Raw genomic sequence first — 25952 nt, 5'->3', positions numbered from 1 at the left:
CTCATGTCCCAGAAAAAATACTGTGCAAATGTTGCTATCCAAGCCCTTAACTACTATGATATTTTATGAAATTATTTGGGTCAGAAATGAAGTGCACTGCTTTGACTGCCAATAATAGTGTTAAGTCTATTGGCAGGACATAGATTTATATTAAACACACCCACAAGCATACGCCCACGCACACTTACAGAAAAATAGAGACTAATTTCAAGATACATTTTTTTTTCAGTATTTACATATTTACCATATGACAATATCATCAAGTATAATAGTATGATCTCATAAATTAATAAATTTGACATATAATACTAATAACATTATGCAAAATATGCCAATAATGTATGCACCATGTTGAACTTGACACATGGATAGAGGTCATATACATGTACGCATACATATGCACACATGCCCCCAAACATACAAACCCCCACATATGCACCCCACCTCACTCGTACACACACCCCACAGTTACTTAGCATTGATATACTCTTTATCTATTACCATGTTCTGAAAGCCCATATGATAACCCTATTTCACATAAAATGAATAAAACACAATACAAGTTAATTCTCATATATCAGTTAGCATCCTTTCATGTACCCCTCATGATAACAATCATGTTCTGAGCCACTGCTTATAGGGTGTATAGGTCAAAAGTATGACAATCATTATCTTTTAGAATAATAGTCATAAATATAATATTATTCTCTACGATAACAATAACAATAAAAAGTACAGATATGATTCATTTAAATAATGGTACTTACTTGTCCACAAAGTCCCCATCCTTGTAGGTGGTTGGTGGTGTTGGGGCTGTAGGGGATAGAGAGGAAGAGGAAGACGAGCTCCGAGTGAATTTCCACATAATCAAAAAACACAAAATAGCTAGCCGGGATTATAATTCACCGGCCGGCAAGCATTACTACGAGTGCTTCACCCTAGTATGAAGTCTTGCTTATCAGGCAATATTAATGCATGCCTGTGTAATACAGAGTATATGTATGTGTGCTCCTCACACGGCTAGGATAAGTTCCACAAGATGATCCACAATGATTAATTATTCCACCGTGTATGAATCCAGCGTCTTCAAAGTCCAAAGCCGCATTCTTATTTATAGCCAGGCATCTTCTGAGGAGTGAGATGCCTAAAATAGGTTGTACGGGATAGAAGCCGATGTGTCAACCCTCTGTTGATGAGTAGAAGAGGAGCAGCAGCAGCATCTGGGAAATATGGTGGGGATGGATAGAGATACGGTCCGTCGCTCCTTCCACGCTGTCATCACTACTCCACTACTCACTGCCTATGCACTGTGAATTAAATCTTGCGTTTGCCGCTGCATGCTGCTGGTTTCTAGAGTCTTATTATGCACAGGGTTGTGTGTGTGTGTTTATGACAATGTACTGTACACAAGAAATATATTCTGTGACTTATGAATTAACACAGCTAGCCATAGTGCAGAGTGTTGGTGCATTAATCATTAATTACATATAAATGGTCTTAATCATATAGTCATACAAAGCGAGCTTTTTATTTATTCAAGAACCGAGTAATTGAAAAAAGAGAAATCTAGGCTTGACTCTTGTTCCGTGCAGTGCTATTCCAGTTGAAATCCTTACACCCCTGTGGAAGACATGACCTTAATCTTCTACACAAGGAGTGTGAATTTCAAATGGGACTACCTGAATAGGGGACTCCATTTGAATTCTACACTCCCTCTGTGGGAGATTAAGGTCATGTCTTCTATAGGGGGTGTAAGGATTTCAACTAGACTAGCCCATTTCAAATTAACCTGTAATATTAACTGGTTGGTTTGTGATGTGTAAAATCTTCCCAAAAAATACTGACAGCACAGAAAAGATATAAAATGCTTAAATTTTTCAACGGCCCACCAAACAAATTTTAATATTTTAATGGCCTCATATCCACAGATCCAAGATAATCAGAAACGCATTCATCTTTAATATTTTTTGCGTATCCAAAGGCAAACCAGGCTATAGGGTTACACATCCGCCTGCCACGCATACAGGCTCAGATAAACGCCCATTTTTTTCAATCTCCCCTGTTACCGATAATGATTGTAATATTTTAGAAACCTAATTTTCTATTTAAGCATTGGCCTGCCTCATTTTCGCACCACATTAATGTTTCCAATGTTTTCAATATTGCCTGCTTAGCTGTCATGTAACATGAGGAGCGGTACATAGGTGCCTACGTCATTGCTAGCCAGGTTTTTGCCTGTTCCTTTTGGAGTCAAGATCAATCAGAGTTAGATTTATTAATGCCGTATTTCCATGAGGCTGTATTCAATTCACATGGATTCCATCTTCTGCACTATGTTTAGCATCACATCTGCCTAATAACCGCACAAATAATTTTTGCACAAATAATTTTTGTTTTTAAAACATATTCACATCACTTTAAATGTGCTTCTACATAAGTTTCGAAAATGACATCCTGTAAATAATACACATTGTTGTGCATTTTTAATTTAGGATGTCGTCAGCCTACTACACTAATTGCCCAAGTCATTTTTTGTAATTTTGAGAACAAAGTACAAAATGTGGTTCAAGCATGCATCAGTTATGTAATCACCCTAATTATTTCTAATTATTCCCTTTCATTTGTATAATTTATCTTGTGAAGATTAGTGAAGAAATATGTTTAAATACATGCTTGAACCATATTTTGCAATTTGTTCTCAAAATTACAAAAAAAAATGACTTAGGCAATTAGTGTAGTAGACTGACGATGTGTAAAAAAAATGTGAAAATTAATTTGACGCAAAAATATCTACATATTTCTGACAGAAACAAACTTTAACCTTTTCTCATCTGTCAGATTTGTTATATTTGTGTTCCAATTTTTTGATTGATAATCCTGTCTTGTGTGATTATTATGAATGGGTTATTGCATAGAATCCCTACTACAAGGGGAGTGGCATGCAATATGTGCAGTGAATTTATTAGTAGAAAATTGAGTGAAAACCACGCTCATCTAGTATGAGGAAGGGGTTACAGGGGTTGTATGAAGTGCCAGTCAAGATGTAACATCATCCCTAGAGAGGAAGTTCAAGGTCAAGGAGATAGTGATGGGTAACATATTAATTTCACAATTCAATTGGTGCTCTATTTTTAACATACAATGACATTGTGCAGTGAATTACAATGTAGTTAATAACATAATGAGAATAATGCTTTCTATTGTTTTGTACACTTGAAAACAGTGATTGTCATAACGAATGCAATTTGTAATAAAGACAATAATATTAATGACAATTTTTAAATCTTGCTATTGCCAAATCATTATTTTGTATAATTTAAATTGTGTTTATATAAAAATTAATATATATATATTTCAGAACAATAATGATAGCATTAGGCAAAGGCAACCTATATTTAATGTTAGCTTTGGAAATTTCATAGAATTTCTTCTTTTTTTCATCCGACTTACCTAGGTGAAAAATAAAGAAAATAATTAAATATCTAAAGTTAACACTAAATATGGCGCCTCCACCTAATGGTAATAAAAACATGCACAGCTGAATATTGATGTTCTCATCGCAATCTAGTATTGAAATTCAGACTTTTTAGGAAATACTGTAAAAATGTTTCGAATAGCAACCAAAATATTGAGTCGGAATTTGAAACCAATAATATTTTGGTAAACTTTATAAAATCATAATGACATCCAAATCGTTGTGCTCTGTTAATAATTAATGAGAAATAATTCGCAAGAGTGGGAATTACTCTCAAGGGAGTCATTTGTTATCTCTAAAATGACATCAATTTTTATTCCAAATATTCATGATGTTCTATATATAAATCTGCTCCAAATAGTACTGATAAATATTTTGTTAATTTAAATGTAAATCAAAATTGTATACTTCAGTTCAGATATTCCTGTAACATATTAAAAAAGTAAATTAAGTTCAACATTCAATTTTTTTATATTTTAAATAAACAGAGCTTGTATTATTGTTTGACTTATTATGGTAACCAATATGCTGCAAAGAAAATAACATTTCTGCAAGATGAAATTTTCAAAACCAGATTCATAATATTTACTGGAAAATTTTACCTGGAATAATTACATTATTTCACTACGTTTAAAAAATAATAATTTTAGCCCTTGACTTGCAAAAAATAAAATGTCCACAAATTGAAAGCATGTATATCTGCATAAGAATAACGCAAGTATGAATTATGCATAATTATCTTGTTAATGAAAAACAATTGCAATTTTGATATCAAAGTATTCGTAGAGTCATATAGACATTATATTCTGCCATTTTTAAAACCTCATTTTCTTGCATTTATTCATATCAATATACAATTGATTTAAAACAATGATAATAAGGATGTAGACAATGTACTAGCTATTCCAGTTGAAATCCATACACCCCTATGGAAGACATAGCCTTAATCTTCCACACAGGGAGTACGAATTCCAAATGGGGCTACCTGAATGGGTGACTCCATTTGAATTCTACACCCCCTGTGTGTAAGTTTAAGGTCATGTCTTCCATAGGGGTGTATGGAATTCAACTGGAATAGTCCAATTCAAATTCAAACTTTGTATGAACAAATGTATAATTGACTCCCTAGTCATGTTATGCACTATTTGTCAATTTAAGAAAAACAAAAACAGAAAATGAACATTGTTACCTACAGTGTAATTATAATGCAAACAGAAGCTACAAATGCAAACAGAAAACTAGTATGTACAATATTTAATGACGGTGCATGAAAAAAACATGAATATTCAACACAACATGATAAAGATAAGAACTGTTACTGATGAAAAACATATAAAACAAAGATGAGCTCAAATGCATGCTCATCCACTGATTGAAACATGCTAGGTTGGGCTAAATGTGACCTTTTTATACTCAAAATTGTATTTTTAGTCACAAAATGTTTCTAGAAGTAAGTCAAGTGCCATTATCATAAACAAGAACATGGATTATCACACGGGTGTGGTTTTTTGTAAAACAAAAACCGAAACAAAATTTTCGAGTATTGAAGTAATTTAGTATGCGCTACATATGATTAAATGTATATAAAATCAGTACAAATTAATGACTATGGTGTTATTTATGGTAGGTGAATTTGTGGAGTGAGTATGGTTATAGGTTACGTACACTAGGATCCACAACATGCTCATCTATCAGGGGCACAGTTTTTTAACCCCAATACATTTGTACATTCGTTGAATGACCTTTGAAAAATTGGGTACAAAAACTCATACTCTGCAACTTGAGGTCAAATTTTGCACTATGATTGTTTAATTGAGGTTATTGAACTATGCCACTGGGATGAGGCCATTGTGGTCCATAGTGTTAGGCATGTCTTAAGGTGTAACATTAAACATAGTGACATGGCTGAATATAGATAAAGAGATTGATCAATGTTACTGTGGACAGACTAAGTAGGTAATGAGAGAATGAAGATTTAGTACAAGGCTGCAGAGAAGGATGTAGGTGATGCGTTAATATCAGATGTTGTCATGCAAAATGAGTAGTATAAAATGAGGTTGAAAAAATTATTTTCAAATGAAAATTTGCTCCTGTTTTGCTGTGAATTATCATCTCTACAATTTTGAAAAGGATTATCAGGAAAAATCAGCAAAAATCAAGAAACAATAAGCAAATTAGCGTATGTGTGTTATTGATTTCACTTTTAAACTAAAATGAAACACATTTAGCTTTACTGCATCGCCCTTTTTAATTGAAATTAATTATGGTATTTAGAAAAAGGCTTACTGTCAACAATAAAATATGTGTTTCTTAGATTCTGCTTTCAGTTTTCAGCATATTGCATCATTATAAAATTCCAAAAGTGTGATATAACTGATGAAGAGCAGTAACTATTGCAAAACAGCACAATAAATAAATCTAAATTATCATTATGTGATAAAGATATACTTGAATGGATAAGAAAACAAAACCAGTATTAATGGTGAATATGTTAAAAGTTCATCACAATCATACAACAACTGCAATAAAATGGATTAATGTGCTTTAGTTTGCTCCCAGAATTGTGCAATTCTGACTAAAAACATGCTGCATTATATAATATTGTAGCCACTTTGCCGCACAACTTTTTCTTCAAGTTGTAAGTTGAAATGGTAACTTCTTAAGTTTCCAGCTTATGCTCTACTTTGTAAATGTGAGATTTATTGTTAAAATGTATCAGCATAAAGTTGTATTAATGTAAGACAATACAAATTTAAACTGGACTAGCGAGTTTTGCAAGAAACCATCTACATGCATGTGCAATGAATGCTTAAAGTGAATGCTATTAGATATTAATTCAAGATCATATTGATTATAATAATGTAATCCATGGTTAATATTGTTTGTTAGGCAGTAAATGTTAAATTATTTGTAATGGATAATACTGAAATGAACTTTGATATTCAAGGTTATTACATCAGAAAAATTGAAATTTATCAGTTTCTGTAATTATAAATGGAACTAACAACTTTTGACAGTACAAACTATGTTTATAATTATGGTATAACTTGTGAAAGTATGTTAAATATACAGCGGAAAGGAGAATTACGCATCACGCACTAGCACATTTAAAGGGGGGTAACCCTATTGGTTTTGGATATGGATTGTCTTTAAAATTACATAATAATATCAAATATCGCCTCCTTTATGCTGCTTTGTGAAAAAACGAGAGCATTTTCAGCGTAAATGTGAATAAATAGCCAAATTTGCAATCCAATACCTTGGTATACGTGAATTGCATTCTGGGCAGGCAATGACGTGCTGTACAATGCCCGGCCCGTATTGAACGGAAAATGTTTTATTTTCGTATCGCTTCAGAAAAAAAGGAAACAAAATATATTTCCCTTGCAATATGTACATTTCAAATGAATATAAAAAAGTTTGGGTAAAATGGAGAGAAAAAAACCTTCCGAGACCGGGTTTTGAACCGGTACCTCTCGGTAAAAAAAAGCAAACGCTAGTCAATTGAGCTATTCAGAACACCACGCTTACACTCGCCGTTTTAATAACTATATACGGCAAACCGCCTCCTCAGCAGTTAGTGTGGTTCGCTTTTTCACAGAATGTGTATGACGCCAAACCAAAGTAGCTGTTGCGGTGACTGATATTTCGCTCATAATTCCTCCCAGAATTCCAAAGTATTTACCATTGTTTACAAACTGGTATACCTGTAAAACCGCTGTGATTCATGATTTCTCCGAAATACATCGACTTGGAGCGTCAAATTTCAGGATAGTAATGAGAAAAATAGTATCTATTATGTGATACCAAAACCTCATCAACAATGAAAAAATCGGGGATGATGCTGTCGATCGGGTTACGGACCTTTAAACATGAATTTACTTATGGAAACATGACATGCATAGGCAGATATACCAGAGTAAAAACTCTGGACATACCTGCCTGTGCGGGGAATACTGAAGATGCAATTTTGAACAGGAAAAAAGTTTGTAAACAAAACCAGAGATGAAATGATGAATGAGAATTAAGCAAAATAAGGACAACAGAGACTGCCTTTTGAGGAGAGTGAGAGCAATCGCTCTCTACTGCTCCCCTTAAATCTGATATAGGAGAGTGATTATAACTCTCCTTAGTTGACTCTCCTCTCCTCTTTTTATATTCTATTGTAAATGCTCTAAACAGCTCTCCTTGAAGGCTCCAGAAGAGCTATTAATTTATTGCTCTCCTGCAAATTCCAAAAGACAGTCCCTGGGACAATTCAAAGCTGTTGGTAGGCTACAGAATGATTTAATATTAAAATTGACAGTCCATCTTTTTGCAGCATATTCATCATACGTCAAATTTTGATGCAAGATGTATGTATTGCTGTTTAGATCAGACTCTGTCAAAATCCAAAATGTACTAACTCTGTCCTTATTATGCATGATCACACATCAAATAATTAGTATGAAATGGAAGGTGATGGTGTAATATACTTTGTATATGGCAGAGCATTTTTGTTTTCATTTCATATTCATTAAATGACCTGAGCTTTTGATCCTGGTGGAAGATTTACCGAAGGAAAAATGACAAAATACAAATCACTGGGTTTTTTTTTCAGCCAATTCATCATAAACATAAATTTGCTAAATATTTTTTAACATAAATTGAGGCATACAGACTTATAAACATGAAATCTATTCTCATAAATTTAATTAGTCTCCTTATCTCATCAGATATTCTTCAACTTTACAATCACCCCATTTCCATATTTGATGCTGTCACCAGTCAATTATCTCTTGCCACTCAATCAACCAGCAATCACATCCCACCCCATCTGGCAATGCATAATTGATAGCCTATTAGAGCACCCTCTATGTAGCAGTAAGTAGCATCAATGTGATGATACATAGAGGATGTCATCATCACACTGACTTTGGTATCGTCCTGACAACCTGCATAGCCAAGTGACACATCTCACAATATGATGGGTGAATAAACTGAATGGCTGTCAGGATGATACTGTATACCCGAATAGTTAGAAGAAGATCCAATTTGGCAACTGTGAGCGAGGGCTAGACTACATTTTTGCACTTATCAAATTTCACTAGAAGATAATGGTCACCTTTCAGAATTGTCTTCACCCAATCATTAAAATACTTGTCCAGGTTTGAAGAAAATCACAAAAAAAAGGTAAATAAATTATTTGTTGGGGACTTTTTTTCTAAAATGGACATTTTGAAATTAGCATCAAAGACAAGCAAATGTCACCTCCAAGATACTTTGTGAATTTTGGATTCTGTCTGCCCAGGGCATTGACCATTTTCTTTCATATCTAATTCTGTCATTCAAATCTTCACACTTTATTATTTAGTCCAGATAAGCAATATTTTTGTTTTCACAAAACTATTCTCTGCCATAATACAAAGTATACACTGGCAAAGTGACATAATAAATCAGATTAACTACCATATAGCCATAGGTGAAAACAATTTTGAATATATCGTGCTGCACTACAAGCAGGTTGCACTCATCACCTGTGTATGACTGCAATCATAGATTGAATACAATACCTGTCTTTTCAAAGATACTCTTACAGGTGCGAGTGATCAGCATGATATAGTTCAATGCAGAGGTACCGTGAGAACGTACCAGTGCAGCACGGGATATTCAAAAATTGTTTTCACCTATTGCTATGGTAGTTAATCTGACTTTTACATAACTTCGCCAGCGTATAGATAATTAAACAAGAAAACACATAAGAAAACACATAAAAGACATAAACATGCTGTACAATGACCAGAGGAGGGATGAAGGTAGCCAAGTTAGAGGATAGATGAATATGCAACATGCATCTACAACTATTAAGATATGATAACAAATGAATGAATGATGAATAAAGTCTGGCTCAGTATGTTCAATTATTTGTTTGTGCATACCAAGAAAAGCTGATGACCAACTCAATTGTGAACATGCATTTTGATGAAGTTATATATCAACATTTAAAGCCCAGATACTTCCCATAATCAGGCCTCAAACAAATTTAATTTCCAGGTATAAAGCTCAAGAAATTCCCACCAACATGCTGTTGTTATTAGAAATTTTTGAAGGTTTGAACAAATATAGAGAATCGAAAAATGAAAATGTCTTTAAAAGTGCAAATGAAATTATTGATCATTTAGAGAATTTGCATCTTTCAGTTGGATTTGATTCACATTTATGAAATAGCAATTTTATTTCATATCGATTCAAAATTGCACAAGTAAAACACAATTCTACTTTCAAAAGTAACAAAAAACTGAAAATTATTTCACTAAAATGTAAAAAATAGTGACATGTTTTTTGACATTTGCACATTTTACATAAAATTAATTCCACAAGCACATTTCCCAAAGATTATGTATTAAAACACATTGACTGTGATATAAAAACTGACAACGTTCCGACACAAACTTAACGCATGTTCACTTTACCTTTTTTGCCCGGCTTCTGACCGGTCATTTCCTTGATACAATAGGAGGGGAACCAGCCTGCTTTTTGACCCACACGGCCCTGCCAGAAGTTATACTCTCCGATGCTAAACACTGGGCACGACGAAGAAGGAAAGAGAGATATATAGAACAGTTGGGCTAACTATTAACTAATATATACATTTATATATAGATTTACTAGAAAATGAAAAGTAAAATAAATGTGTAATAGAATCTTACTACTATGAAAATAATAATTACTTTTCTAGAGTTTTGCTACTAAATTCAGCTACTGATAAAACTGATTAAAGTTGGCAACATGTTCACGGCTTTTATACCAAACTTACACATTTACACTATAGGATCCACAACATGCTCATCTATCAAGGCACAGTTCTTTAACCCCAATACATTTGAACATTCATTGAATGACCTTTGAAAATTTGAGTACAAAAACTCATACTCTGCAACTTAAGGCCAAATTTTGCACTATGATTGCTTAATTGAGGTTATTGAACTATGCCGCTGTAATAAGGTCATTGTGGTCTATGTTACTTTGTAAGGTGACATCCCGCTATCTCTAAGGTCCGCTATCTCTAAGGTTCGCTATCTCTAAGGTTCGCTATCACTAACGTGTAAAGTCTATGGAGATCAGAATCCCGCTATCTCTAATAGAGAAAAGGGTTCGCTATACCTAAAAAAAGGTCCGCTACTTCTAAGGTTCGATATCACTAATTTAGAATAAGGTTCGCTAGTTCTAAGGTTCGATATCACTAATTATAAATATGGTTCGCTATCACTAATTTAAAATAAGGTTCGCTATCACTAATTTTGAATAAGGTCCGCTATCACTAATTTATTGAAGGTTCGCTATCTCTAAGGTTCGTTATCACTAATTCCAATAAAGGTCCGCTATACCTAAGGTTCGCTATCACTAATTTTGTTTCAGGTTCTCTATCCCTAATTAATTAAGGTTCGCTATCTCTAAGGTTCGTTATCACTAATTTAGATTAAGGTTCGCTATACCTAAGGTTCAAGTATCACTAATCTTAAATAAGGTCCACTATCTCTAATTTTAAATAAGGTCCGCTATCTCTAATTTCAAATAAGGTCCGCTATCTCTAATTTTACATAAGACCGCTATAGCGGAAATTAGAGATAGCGAACCTTATTTAAAATTAGAGATAGTGGACCTTATTTAAAATTAGAGATAGCGAACCGTAACCCTTTGTAACATGCATGTCACATGCACTGCCTCAGAAATTTGGCAGTGATGACAGAAATATGTTTAAACACACAGAGAGCATGTAATGGAACCTCAATTTTTGGCATTAATTATACTTTCGAACAAGAGAAATGTTTGTATTGTAGCAGAAAATAAATTCGTTCTGGGTTAAGGAACTGTGTCCTAGAAATTGTCATATTTGAGATCCTCTGTGTTTGTTGAGTTTCATTTCATTTGAAGTAAGAAAGAAACAATAATGTATAGAATAATGATACTGAAATTTAGGAATGACCATATACAATGGACTGCCAAATGCTCATACAAAGTTACAGAAAAATAATTTTTGTGTAAATATGCAAAGAGTAAACTTTGGTATTTCAGCAGTGAACAACATTACCCCACCAGCTTGGTCACACATTTATGCTTTCTAAAGCTAGTATATTTACACTAGCTAATGAAACCAAATTCATTGTTGACTTATGACCTAGGTCCTATATTCTTTTTATAAAGTTATCATGTGTCAATAAAAAAAACATGATCACAATCAATGAACTGTTTTTTTAGACATTTTTCTTCCTTGTGATCTATAACTAAAATCTACCTGAAATTGAGATTGGTCTCTATAGAGATTTGCTAATAATGAATAGTTCCCCCTATATAAGGGAAATATACTGCGATCAGCTTATATTAGGCGAGAATTATTTGTTTTTTGTTACTGCATGCATCAACAAGTCTCAATTTACACCCGCATAAATTCACGAAAGCGTGCTATAGTAACGCAATACACAAACGCAGTAAAGGTATTACCCGCCAGCTGTGTGTACGCAATTCTATATCATTCTACGATGTTACAAGTCCTGCCTATTATAAGTGATCATAGCATAGTGCAAAGTATTGTCCTAAGGGAAGATTAATGATTGACCAATAGATTAAAGTCATAATGTACAATCTTATAATATGAATTTGGTTAATTTTTTCAAACCTGATTTTTTGGCATATTTGTAATGTTTACACATGTCACAACTTGCACCTAAATGGAATCAGCCAAATTTGTTGTGTTTGTAGGTAAACAGAGCAAAGTTCGACATAAAATCATAATTCAAAGAATTATGACTTTATGTCCGCCCATAGAACTGCGTGTTAAACAGCCAAAATAACAAGCAGTGTTTCTTTCACTTTACCTTGTTAATTCAGCTCAAAATTAACAGAAACCATTCCCGATAATTATTACTAGTATTATTTGAGCATTTTGAGTATATAATGACAAATTTAAAATTTGAAGGAAATCGTACATTAAGCCTTTAAGTGAATAAAAAGATCTCAATACGCATGGTAATTTAAGGTATGAATACCAGAAATTATGACCCCTTCACTACCCTAATAGTGTATAAAGACTAATAGAAAATGAATAATGAAAAATGGCATCTCTGTGACAAGTAAATGAGGACATCAATGGGAAGAATACAATGAATCAACTTTCATTAGCCATCAAGTGCCTGCCACAGTTTAGATTCTTTAAACAGCGAACAATCTCATTGGGAAAAATTATAACTATTTTGCTACTAACTTTTTGAACAAATTCACACATTGCTGTCACTGCAAAGATCATTTATACCAAGTAGGAAGAAGGGAACTATACTGTGCCAATAAAGTATCCTTACACTTGGAAAAATAATCACAATTTCAAAACTGAACAATATTGGGTTAAATTAGTTTTTTTAATAGATGCACTATCTAATCCTGCACATTATGACACCACATTGAATCCAATGTGACCTAAAGAAGTAAAGTTACAAGCAATTGAATAGACGAAGATCCAGTTTTAAAAGTGACAAACTGGCCTATACAAGGTGCAAAAAGATTCCAACAAGCGAAACAAAGAGACAACACAGATTCTTCAATGAAGCGTTATTTAAAGCAGTTTTTATTTCTGTTTTTACTTCTCTGTACTTTTCATAACTTTCATTTTATTTGTCAGTTCTTTTGTTTCAGTTTTCTTTTGTTCCTTTTGTTTTAAATTAAAGCCAAACGCATAAATTAGTCATTCACCACTCTCAAACCAGATGTCTAGTCTGTGGAGTTTTGAATAGGCCAGTTTGTCACTTTCAAAACTGGAACTTCGCCTAATCAAATGCTTGTAACTTTGCTTCTTGAAGTCACATTGGATTCAATGTGGTGTCATAATGTGCAAGATTAGCTAGTGAAAAAAAAAAAAAAACAAATTTACCCCAATATTGTTCAGTTTGGGAATTGTGATTATTTTTCCAACTGTAAGGATACTTTATTGGCGCAGTATACTTACACACCAGGCGGGGAACACATCTAAAATCACTACAAGAATTCTTCAGCACCTTCTTTTTGAAGTAACATGTGAATGTGCAAATTCAGAAGTGGTACCACATGGGCTCATTCCATCAATTCATGAAATAGCAGCGATCACATTTTCCGAGTTATGGCAAAATTCATGGACTCTTTCTACTGATGGCACATGATAAATCTGTTACTGCTAAAGAATTCTGCTAGTGATTTTTACTGACATGTTCCCTTGCGCAAACTTATATTACAACGATTATATCAAGAGCCTGGATTAATAGCTAGCACAATAATAACCATATTATATCATTAACAAGCATTAATTAAAATGTTCAAACCCAAAATACACTCAGTGCTAAAAAGCTGGTGTCTATTGGTGTCACGGCACACCTGTGGTTAGTGTTATGTTGCTGTGAATGAAGGGGTGGGCATTTTCAAAATATTTGTTTCCAAAGTTTGTTATGTTGGCTAAAGGATATCAAGGAATATAGTTATTGTGATTATCAAAACCACTGCCAGTATATATAATATGAAAATCGTGTTGATGTAGGGACAAAAGGTGGTATCAAATAAGCATTAATATGATTGGAAAATCAGTGCAAATTTCACCAGTGGTATGTATGTATAGGATTCAGTAAAGGGATCAGATTTGTACTGTCATCAGGGCTGGATTTTGAGTTTTGACAAATAGAGTATGGTACTGGGTATGGAAGTGAAAATTCAAACAAATCAACATATATTTAAAATCATGCTCTGTAGCTGCAGTTTCATAGCAAGCATAAAACTGACTATCGCGATAACCTGTAAACAGAAAACATTGGTGAAATCTATGATCATAAACCATACAAACCTACCTTCAACTTGGTCCCCTTTCCTGAGTGTGAGTTCCCCTGGTTCCTGGGCTGTGTAGTCTACAATGGCAGTGGCCATCTTGGCCTGCCCAAATTCTTGCACTTTGCGATGATTCATGGGAGTTGATGGACCTGGTGGTATCAAAAATAACAGGTAAATATTAGCCCTCTTAATAATAATGTGACACGACCTGGTCCATGGAGGCCATAAGAGGCATTTTTGAAAAATTAAGTTACTGGAATTAGCCTTATACAAACATTAGGCTATCATATACTGAAAACATCAAAGTCTAGCATACTTTGTTCTAAAGTTATGAAGTTTTGCGATGTTTAGTTTCATATGTATTTTATTCTTTTTACTTCATTATATTTTTGCCTTTATTTCAATTTCGAATTTGCCGCCTTTCGCCTCTATGGACCAGATCTTGTCACATATTATTTATTACATAAATTATTGTAATGGCAGTTAGCAAGTAGTCAAGCCAATTTCATATTATCTTTGACCAAATTAGTTCGGAAGATTTGAAAGAAATAAAACAAAGGAAAAGGAAAAGATGATTTTATGGGATGATGCTACTACTTCATTTGGAGAAAGTGGAGTCAAACTCCATCTAACCGACACACATTAATAAGACAAGGTTTTAAGTTGCTCTTTCAAATTATGACCTGCCTGTACTATCAGTGAGTTCAAGCAGGTCATACAAATACGAGATGCGTGACTCTAGCTGGCAACCACTTTCTTGTGAGGTTGTGTTGAATCCAGTAATCATAGAGAAAATGTAGACCTCCCTATTAACCACAGATATTTGTTGAACTAATTGTCGAAAGCTGGCGGGAAAAGATGTTTTGGCACACCTAATGCGGGCATTTTGCGAATTACCATTTTGCCCGCCATTTTGCGAAATTGTACACGTAATTACCGTACTTTTTTAAACGTTTTTTTTAATGTTATTTATGTTTTGGAATGTCCCTGGACCTAGAGCTAAATGCTTAGTCAACCATGAATGATCCTAGCATTTAGCTCTAGGTCCTGGGACACTCTCCAAACCCAAAAAATTTTAAAAACAAAATTTTTTTTTAAATTTCTGAAATGTTTCGAAAATTGACTTTACTCGAAGGTGGGACTATACTCGCGTCAGTATGGTATTGCACTGCCCTTAAGTGTATAAATTTCTCATGAGCAGTGGTGCAAAGTTTCTAGTGCTATGGGTTAACCATGTGCACTGTGGTATTGAGTATGATGAAAATTTCATTCAACAAATAGAAGTTTGCTTACCTCTCTGTGTTCTGTGTTCAGGATTGCTATTATTTGATACCAGTGATAACCGTGATCCTGCAAAATCCAGGTAGGGTTCACTGCTAGTCCGTTGAAGAGATCCTTCTCGTAACGTTGAGAAGCGCTTTCTTTTGCTGTATTGCGGAAGATCTTGGAAAGGCACTTCAGAAAGAGGAAAGGAAAACATATTTTCTAAATTAGATTCAAAACATCTGGATTTTTAAATTAAGAGAAATTAGACATCTCCATGCATGCTAAGTAAGACTTTGCACACCAGGAGTACTTCTATTAGTGCAGAAGTCTAATTAGCTATGAGTTTTACAACTTATTACTCCTATATAAATATACCACATGTTTAGCATATTTCTTATTAATTTTACATCATTGAAGTGATTTAATTGGTTACACAGTTATAGGTATCACAGTGATTTGTTCGACCAGAACATCTTATATTTTATATCAGAAGAGCAACCATTTTATAGCACCCAGAGAAAAATCTAGAGTTACCATGCTGACTTGGCACACTGCCAGGAATCAAATCTGGGTTACTACGATCAGCACTAAATGTGAGCTTGAAAATACATATTACCAATATAGAATTATTTGGGGACATTCCACCTGTTACTTCGAAAATCACCACAAGGCGGGAACAGTTTGCAGGACACTGTAAGAGAGCCGAAGGGAGAATGACATCTGATCTGGTTACTTGGAAACCCACACAAGGAAAAAGAACCAAAGGACGTACCAGGAAGACCTTTGTGGACCTGCTTCAAGAAGACACAGGATATATAGTGGCAGAAATTGAGACCATGCAGCATGCAGGACAGGCAGTTTATTTATTTATTTTTTTTATGTCTGAACTATGCAAGGCATTTTAAAACAGCTGCTATCGGTATGATAGCGCTGATGGGTTGGCGCCAAGATAGTTGTTAACCTCCCGCTTGAAGCTCAGCCGATTCTGGTTAGAGGTAATTGGACCAGGTAGAGCATTCCAAAGGTAAGCTGAGGATGGAAGGAATGACCTCTGGTGGCTGACCAGGTTGGATCTTGAGATTTTGACAGCTTGGTCGTGGGACCTGACATAACGCCGCAGACGAGGATCAATAATCATACGATCTGGTAACAGATGTTGAAGGAGTTCTGGAGCTTCGCCATAGAACATCCGATGAAATAGAGTGATGGCTCCCACTGCTCTTCTATGTCTCAGGTGCTGTATTTGATGGTGCTGTATTTTTGGCGAGCCATCATTGATGCCCAACAGCAAGAGTCGAAAGAGTAAGAGTAAGAGTAAGAGTAAGATGATGAGAGGCAAGTGCATCAGACAGTACACAAACCCCTCCTCTCTATTTGAACTTGGAACTCTATATGTGGACGTTTTCTACCCACAAATGTGCTATTCCATTTAAAATCCACACTTCCCCTGTGCAAGATTTAGCTAAAGTCTTCTACAGAGGGAGTATGAGTTTTGAATAGAATAAACAATTGGGTAACTTCCATTTGAATTACTTACTCCAGTTGTAGAAGATATAGGTAAAGCCATAATACAGGGGAGTATAGATTTCAAAATGATTAACCCTGACTAAATAAACTCCTCAAAAAAAGTTTGGAAACTTACCAAAACGGCTTTATATCAGAAAAATTTGAAATCTATTTCCATATTATTTCATATCAATACAAGCGTTGTTCTTTCCTGTCAAAAATGACACCAAATTTGTGACCATAACTTATTTTATTGTTGAGTAACTGTCTTTGAAAGACAAGGAGGTCTCAAACAAAATGTGCCAAATCTGCCATTGTCTGTGCCATTTGCATCAGTAAACATGAATAAGGAATACCACACTGTTTCATTAAAAACGGTTTTTGTACTGTCAGTCTTCTGCAGCCGTTGTTTTTCTTGGATGGCCAATTCTGGGTCTGTCTTTGACATCTCCGGTCTGACGAAACTTGACTTTTAGCTTGGAAATCATACTGCAGGAAAATCCAAATGTTGCCGTGATTCTGAGGTATGCCAGCCTCAAGCTGACCAATAGCGCGAGCCTTATCCAGGTCTGGTAATCGAACCATGTTTGCTTAGAAATTTCTTGCAAATGACCACTATGAAGAAGTGACCAGCAAGATAGGTTGACTTGCGTTGATCTGTTTGAATCCACAAGTAGTAGAACTGCTAATCCCATCCTAGAACTTTTCATTCAACATGATGTACTGCAAACAACTTTTCATTCATTCTTTTATTCATGCATTAAACCACTCGTTCATTCATTCAGAGCAATAAGATGAGCGCAGATAATGGTCCGTTTCGCACCTTTTCTTTGAGACCTCTCTGTCTTTCAAAGCAAGTTACTCAGCCGTGGAATAAGCTATCGTCACAAATGAGGTATCATTGTTGACAGAAAAGAACAATGTTTTCGCTGGTATTAAACAATATGGAGATAGATTTCAAAATGTTCTGATATACAACCGTTTTTGAAAGTTTCCAAACTTTTTTTGAGGAGTTTACATTTGAAAAACATACTCCCTCTATGGAAGGTATTTCAAAAATTCCAATTTTAAATGGAATAGCCCAATGTTTGTTTTATACTTACCAACATTAGTTTCTGAGAAATTTCTGATCGTTTCTGCTAGATCAAAGTTATTTGCAACAATTGCCACCTGTTATTTAAAAAAAACAAGAAACAAAACCAGTGATTATACTATTTTTGTAGAATAACTCTATTATGGTAATTACAATTTATTTACGAATCTAAATGAATGATGTTGGAAACTTATGAGAGTCATTAAGGGATCTAGAATGAGCGTTTATTGCGTTTCGACAGTATTTTTTGTGGGACATGAGAGCACCTCAGACCTATCGAATTTCATTCTGAATACGAAGCATGTCTTTCTGATATCAAATAATTTTAATTTTTGAAAATCACAATATAATACAAATTTTATGACAAATTATAAAAATTTGATATTTTTCAAATTTTTGATATATAACAGTCCTCAAGTAAATTATATAAATCTAATGATATATTCTTAAAATGTACGTAGCTGGGAGGAAAAGCCGACGGTCATTTGAAAATTTTGACCTTTCATATTGAAGATATGGATTTTTTTCCCAAAAAGACCTAATATTTTTTGGTGTTTTTGGAAAAAAAATCCATATATTCAATACGAAAGGTCAAAATTTTCAATTGATCGTCGGCTTTTCATCCCACCTACATACACTTTAAGTATAAATCATCAGGTTTATAAAGTTTACTTCAGTACTGTTAAATATCAAAAATATCAATTTTAATGATTTGCCATAAAATGTGTATTAAATTGCGAATTTCAAAAATCAAAATTATTTGATATCAGAATGACATTCTTCGTATTCAGAATGCAATTCGATATGTCTGATGTGCTCTAATGTCCCAAAATAAATACTGTCCAAACGCTCATACCCCAGCCCTTAAGAAAGTTCATTCCACAGTCAACAAGTCTTACCCTGCTGGAGATATCAGGTTGCTGTTTCAACATTGCTATCAAAATTAGTTAAGCAGAATGGTCATGAAAAATCTGCAATTGATACGTGATTTCAAATAACACATCAGGCTGCACTTTTGATTGTCAATAATTATTGTTGTAGCTTTTTTTTTCTTTTATAAGCAGTCAAATACTATGCATCAGTTTTTAGGAGTAATCAAAACTAAAGTTAATGTCGCAAGCAAGTTCTGTGCAAATCATCTGCTACAAATGTAGAACAAGTCCAAGGTTATCTATATACGTCAATATCATCCATTCAAGCTGTGACCATATGTTGCGTATGATGATCTGTGCGCGTATGATGCTACGTTTATTTTGAAATTCGACACTTTTCATCTTTGTAGCGACCAAATGTCATGAAATTCTATTTATATGACAATAATTAACGGTGTTAATTTGAAATGAATTTCAAATTTCAAGTTCCTTTCATATTGAGATTAGTAGTGATGTCAGTGCTATTGAGCAGCTGCCACACAAGCATGTTGACATTGTATACATTTATATAATGTACATACACTGTGTGATATGGTTAGCATGTGATTGGATATCGCAACCAGCAAAATATGCACCTACGTAACTTCCAATCTCAAGGTGAAACATAGTATTGATCCAAATTGGTGTCATATTTCAAATTCCATTGTACTCATATTGGATCCATTTTTCTTAACCCCCCTACCTGCCGATTGGCCGAAACGAACAATGTGTCCAATTTTGAACCAATCAAGGAGGGCATTAAGAAGATCATCTGCAAATGCAAGTTTGACCATAAGTAGTTTAAAGCCTAGTCATAATTGGCAATTGAAATGAGCATTCCTGGGACTAAATTCCACTTAGACCAGGTCTAACTTTAGACCGGGTGTAACTCTTTGTGTGCATACAGACCAAAGTGTACTTCATGGTTTAAATAAGTATGGTTTATAAATGTCTGCTATTCATCATTATGCTAAATAACAAAGATATGTCAATGCTCTGCATGAATAAAAAGTCAAAGTTTTGAGATATTTTCTCAAAATATCAAGAGCTATCTTAAGAACCACTGAACCAATACTAGGTTTGTTTGTACTCATTTTAATGCATTTTTCATGCTGATTCCAAATATGGTCATGAAAATTACATTTCCAAATTTTTTTTAAATTATTAAAACAAAATTTGAAACTTGTCGTCTGCAGTCAACACCCATGTCTGCAACAATTGCTTACCTGGAATGCAGTCTGACTGGCTTTGTTTTTCACATGTCTATCAGCTCCTCTAAACAGGAGCGTCCTGGCAGCTGTTTCTTGCTTGTACAGCGCACAAACATGGAGGGCGGTATTACCAGCTGCATTCTGGACATCGACATCTGCCCCATAATATAAGAGATGCTCAAGGTGCTTTAGACGGCCGTATCGGGCAGCCTGCAAGTTGGGAAAAACAAAATGGGTTGAGAATGAGAAAGTAAAGTATAAGAAAATAAACTCCCTACAATGTCTATATTGTTCTATAGTGAATCTGTTGTTCTATAATAAGACCAGTTCACGTCTGAAATTCTGACAACTAGACAGAAAATGCTGTACTGCGCAGGTTGCAAACGTCAGATACAAACTAGTCTTTTTATCTCTGTTTTTCATTATATTAAGTACCTTTTTTGAGTGGGCAATTCTAGTTGAAATCCATACACCCTTATGGAAGACATTACCTTAATTAATCTTCTACACATGGAATGTGAATTTCAAATGGAGTTACCTTAATGGGTGACTCCATTTGAAATCTACACCCCTTGTGTGAGAGATTCAGGTCCTGTCTTCCATAGGGAGTGAATGGAATCCAACTGGAATAGCCCAATTTGTCTGTTGTGCTACTATATTTTTACCAATCACAAGTTATCTACAGCGAGAACTTAAAATGAATGAACAGCATCCCAATTATATTCATTCACTGCATCCAGGATAAATTCTGTACCCTCCTTGGCCCTGTGGGCACATTTGTGAAGTTTGAGTGGCAGGAACGTGGCGTTCTTCACACTGTGTTTTTCATTTGAAATTCTCACTGTATGTATAAACTAAAACTCATGTTTGGCAGGTTGCAGGTAGTCAAGTTAGAGTTCAGCTACTTGGCCTACATGTTAACTATATTATCTATGAATTCTTTGAATCTGTACAATATGCAACAAATATTTTCATGATGCTGATCCAGTTAAAATACATACTGCCCCTATGGAAGATGTGACCTTAATCTCCCGTACAGGGGGTGTGAATTACATAAGTCATCTATTCAGTTACACCCATTTAAAATTAACACTCCCTGTATGGAAGATTTAAGGTCATGTCTTCAAAAGGAAGTGTATGGATTTCAATTGGAACTGCCCAATGTTAAATTAAAACTCTTAATCCATGTTTCCATTCCATGTTCGTTACATTTAAGTTTATGTTAAATGTTAAATCTAAATGCTCTCTGGTACTACTTGAAGCCCTTTCAAGAACTTCCTGCATTTTGTCACAAATGTTACAAAACCTTGAAGCCAACAAATCAAACATTTTTGGTGAAAGATTATTTTTTTGCTTGATGACACCACATTATATATATGTATTACTCTATCGTTAGGAATCCAAAGATATATATTAGCATATCTTGGTTAGTCCACAAAAGGAATTCAGCAAGACATTATTTTCTCTCCTCCTCAATGCAACACATGTTGGTTGCAAATGGCTTTTTTCACCCCAAGCTGGATAAATGCAAAAGGTTTGTCAACTTTTTTTCAAGTTGACAAACCTTTTGCAATTGTTTCTAGTAACAATTGTTAACAGTTGTATACCTGGTGTATTTCCCTCCATCCTTGATCATCGCCAGTGTTCATCTCTGCCTGGTCTTTAAGTAATATCTCTGTGATGGCAGGGTTGATGTTATGTAACACTGATAGGTATAATGGTGTCATCCCCTTGTTATCTTTGTAGTTGGGTGACGCTCTCAAATCCAGAAGTGTCTGCAAAGAAACAAAACAATGGCAAAGAATGAAGGTTAGTTTTGATAATGTATTTCTTAACACTTACAGATTATCAAATATATTTCACTATATCGTAAGTGCTCCCCACCGGGGGTATTTGGATTTGTTTCTACAGGGATGTGCGGCTTGTGCTTCTAAACCCTTACCCATTTCCAAGAGTACTTTTACTGAAAATAGGGACACTTCTCTATTTGAGCTTTATTTAGATTTATTTATTCAAATATTTAAAAAAAAATAGTTTTAAATAATGTGGCCTAGTGTGGAAAATTTTTTTAAAAGGAGACCCATGTCTAAGGAGTTTTTTTCAAACCTTTTAAAGAGAGCAGCATGTCCTCGTATCCCTGTACCCCCCTCCAGCATTTACATCTCTGAATCCATCTGACTTTGTGGTGAGTAATTTAAAGTCTACACATGAGTTTGGGCATTAACTTCCTGCGTGTTTACACTGAGCACTTTGTATTTTTACCCGGTATTACCTGGTAACCCACAATCCGATTCAGGCAACAACCAGCACGTTTCTACTGATGCTTAAAATAAGAGTTGTGGTGTGTACCGGAAGTACTGAAAATGTTTTCAAGACCCCCAAGCTGCTTTTAAGGTCACGATGTGATACATACAATATACATTAATGAAGTTCAATACCCAGCAACCGTTATCCGTTGTGTTTCTACTGGCAGAAATACCAGGTGTCACACCGCATGGTCTACCTCATGAGGTGGATCACGGTTGCCGGGTGTCCACACCGCATCACTCTGAGTCTGAACCAATCTGTTTCCACTGAGCACATTAACCGGTAACACTCTAAACTAAACCACATTACCCGCCAACCGTTCCCCAGTAGAAACACACAGAATATCATATGTAACCAAGGTGTGTTCATCTCAGCAAGGATATCAGAATCCGTGTGGCCTGGAATAATTCTGATGAAATCCACAAAAATTTACTAAATCAAACTTTATTCTCCATAAGTCACCCAAAAGATAGAAAGGAAATCATAGCCACTTTTAGCAATTTTGGTTCCAAAAAAAGGCTGTCTTTTTTTAGTCCCAGGATTATGTAGCAAGCGTGGTGCAAGCCTTCCGTCCATCAAAAGCTTTATTACTTGAATGCAAACAAGACATGGCAACTCTTGCCCAAAAGGTATTTCTGAAATGGTATGTGTGAGTTATGTTGTATAGTATTGTTCAATAGTAGTGACTTTGCTGTTGTACATAGCAATAATGACTAGCCTGGGGGAGAAATCCCTTATAAATTGATGTCTTTATTAACTCACAAAGTCATTGCAAAGGCATGTTGCAAACACATTATTCTGAAATTTTATTAGCTCTAATCGGGTTTTTTTTTCAATGATTATATGCTAGTTATATGTACCTTTTCTTATGCATAATGTATGCACATTTCACGAGTAGAATTCAAATTTTTATTATTAATTGTGTTCTTTTGTTCTTCTTAATGACAAACCAAAATTTCATATAAATTAAGGCAATATAGGCGGCATTTGGTCCCTGTAGAAACAGATCCGGTAGACTGTGATGTTGGATGATGTACAGTGGTGGTGCCACAGGGTGCATGGGATGAATACCCCCCCTGCCTCCAGTCTGAAATCTTTCCTCCCGCAGTAAAAAACTCAAAATTCTGAACATTTCCCCTTTTGCAAACAATTTTGCACACAATTTGTTGATTCCCCCCCCCCCCCATATCATGTTGCTCCCCCATGCCTCCCGAAAATTCCTGATGCTACCACTGATGATGCAGGGTAACCTCATCCTCAAACGCCAACCACCTTTCGAGGCCCTTCCAGTTGAAATCCATACATCCTATACACCTATCCGACTTCGCCATTACTGCGGTGTCCCCGATGTAAAACTGCGGTGTCCCGAGGTCGGGGGTTCCATCCATTATTTATTGTGTGCTATACAGAATTGTACCCGGGAATTGTACACAACAGTGATATTCAATACACAATCATGATCGTGAGTATTGAATTACGAATTAAATCTCCCGCTCTGGTACATCTGTGTTGCCGTCAATAGAGGGCCAAATACAGTAAACGCTTCTCGGATTGGTGTATACAAAGACATGATTTTAATCTCCCTCATAAGGATTGTGAATTTCAAATGGGGTTACCTGAATGGATGACTCCATTTGAAATCTACACTCCCTATGTAGGAGATTAAGTTAAGTCTTCAATAGGGCGTGAATGGATTTCAACTGAAATACCCCAATACAGCAAATTCACAAACTTCTCATAAAAATAACAGCATATATGGGACACAATTCCATCCAACAAGACCAAAGGAGACAAATTATCATACCACTAAGGGAAACATCAAAGAACACAGCTAACCTGAGTGCATATTTTACGCTTTATATCTAGTCAGTGAGAGCGTATTTCGCAAGCCCGATACGCGTGTACGGCGAGGTACGCGTATAAAGGCGATTCACGTAAACCGGGCGCGTAAAATACACGAAATCTGTCAAACGCGGAACAGTCATCTATTTTTTTGTAATTTCTTGTAATGTTTTTCCTATTTAGCAGCAATTAAAATGTTTAAAAACGTAATTATTTTAATATTTAGAATGACTTAGTGGTATGATAAATTAAGTTATTATCTTATATCAGTGTCATACTGGGTTCAGCCTTCGCTTCACCCAGTATGACACTTCAGCATGATAATAATTCCCTGTACCATACCGACGCTGAACCTAATAACTAATATTACATTTAAAATCCACATTAATCTTGTGGAAGATTGTGGAAATATCAAAAGGAATCAACATATTAACCAATTCAATTTGAAACTCACCATCCCTGTCTGGTGTGTGATATTCAAGTGAAGCTACCTAATGGTCATTCCCTTTGAAATTCATACTTGATCCATGTAGTAGATATTTCCAAAATCTTCCACACAGGAAGTGTGGATCTTAAACAGAAAAGCCCAATTTTGACAATTGAGTTATTACCATTATCATCAAGCACAGTAAGTAAATTGGTACTAAAAATGAGGCCGTTAAGGGGTACTACACCCCTCGATAAATTTGTGTCTATTTTTGCATTTTCTCAAAAACTAATAACACAGTGGTAACAAAAGTTATGTATATTATAGGGCAAGGAATCCAATTACTACACTGGAATTTCAGTGACCCAAGACAAGCGGTACGTTATTTATGATAAGAAAAGAGGTACCACTAGGATGTACCTCATTTCCGATCATATATACTGAACCGCTTGTCATGAATCACTGAAATTTCAGTGTAGTAATTGGATTCCTTGCCCCAATAATATACATAACTTTTGTTACCAGTATATTATTATTTTTTAAGAAAACTGCAAAAATAGTCACAAATTTACCACAGGGGTGTAGTACCCCCTTAATCTGGTGATACACTTTTAGCAATTGTCAACTTTAAGGTGGTACTACACCCCTTGATAAATTTGTGACTATTTTTGCATTTTCTCAAAAACTAATAAAACACTTGTAACAAAAGTTATGTATACTATAGGGGCAAGGAATCGAGTTACCTATACTGGAATTTCAGTGACTCAAGACAAGTAGTTATTGATTTATTGATCAAATATTGGTTTTCCCTCATTTTTGACTGTAACTCCACAACTGTTGTCTGTGCTGAAATAAATTTCCAGTGCAGTAGCTTTGCCCCTATAATATACATATCTTACTTGTCACCAATGCACTATAATTTTTGAGAAAAATGCAAAAATATGCAAAAAATTGGCCAGGGGTGTAGTACCACCTTAATGGCTGGATACTGGATACAATTGAATACCTGAGTGGAAGAAGGGCCCAACTCCATCAAAACTGTTTTTGAGATATTAAGAAAAAACTTAATATTTGGAAAAGTTTTATACATAAA

General features: G+C 34.9%; 2 protein-coding genes across 3 annotated transcripts in view; both read right to left on the bottom strand.

The window, feature by feature from the left end:
• Nucleotides 1-25952, bottom strand: part of LOC140165660 (UDP-glucuronosyltransferase 2A1-like) — a 455852-nt gene that overhangs the window by 243568 nt on the left and 186332 nt on the right. The gene's annotated exons all lie outside the window — the stretch shown is intronic.
• LOC140165661 (SH3 and multiple ankyrin repeat domains protein 3-like) overlaps nt 1-25952 on the bottom strand; it is a 116700-nt gene that overhangs the window by 67576 nt on the left and 23172 nt on the right. The window contains exons 5-11 of one of the 2 annotated variants that reach the window (XM_072188957.1): nt 21891-22058; nt 20299-20493; nt 18172-18238; nt 15590-15751; nt 14317-14445; nt 9928-10038; nt 768-813 (exon numbers count right to left, since the gene is read on the bottom strand). In XM_072188957.1, coding sequence (XP_072045058.1) covers nt 768-813; nt 9928-10038; nt 14317-14445; nt 15590-15751; nt 18172-18238; nt 20299-20493; nt 21891-22058 — 878 coding nt within the window. The remainder of the gene's footprint in view (nt 1-767; nt 814-9927; nt 10039-14316; nt 14446-15589; nt 15752-18171; nt 18239-20298; nt 20494-21890; nt 22059-25952) is intronic. The other variant, XM_072188958.1, reaches the window with a different exon arrangement.

This window comes from Amphiura filiformis, chromosome 12, assembly GCF_039555335.1.
Source record: "Amphiura filiformis chromosome 12, Afil_fr2py, whole genome shotgun sequence".
Lineage (NCBI taxonomy): Eukaryota > Metazoa > Echinodermata > Ophiuroidea > Amphilepidida > Amphiuridae > Amphiura > Amphiura filiformis.
This window is presented reverse-complemented; position numbering and strand designations above follow the sequence as displayed.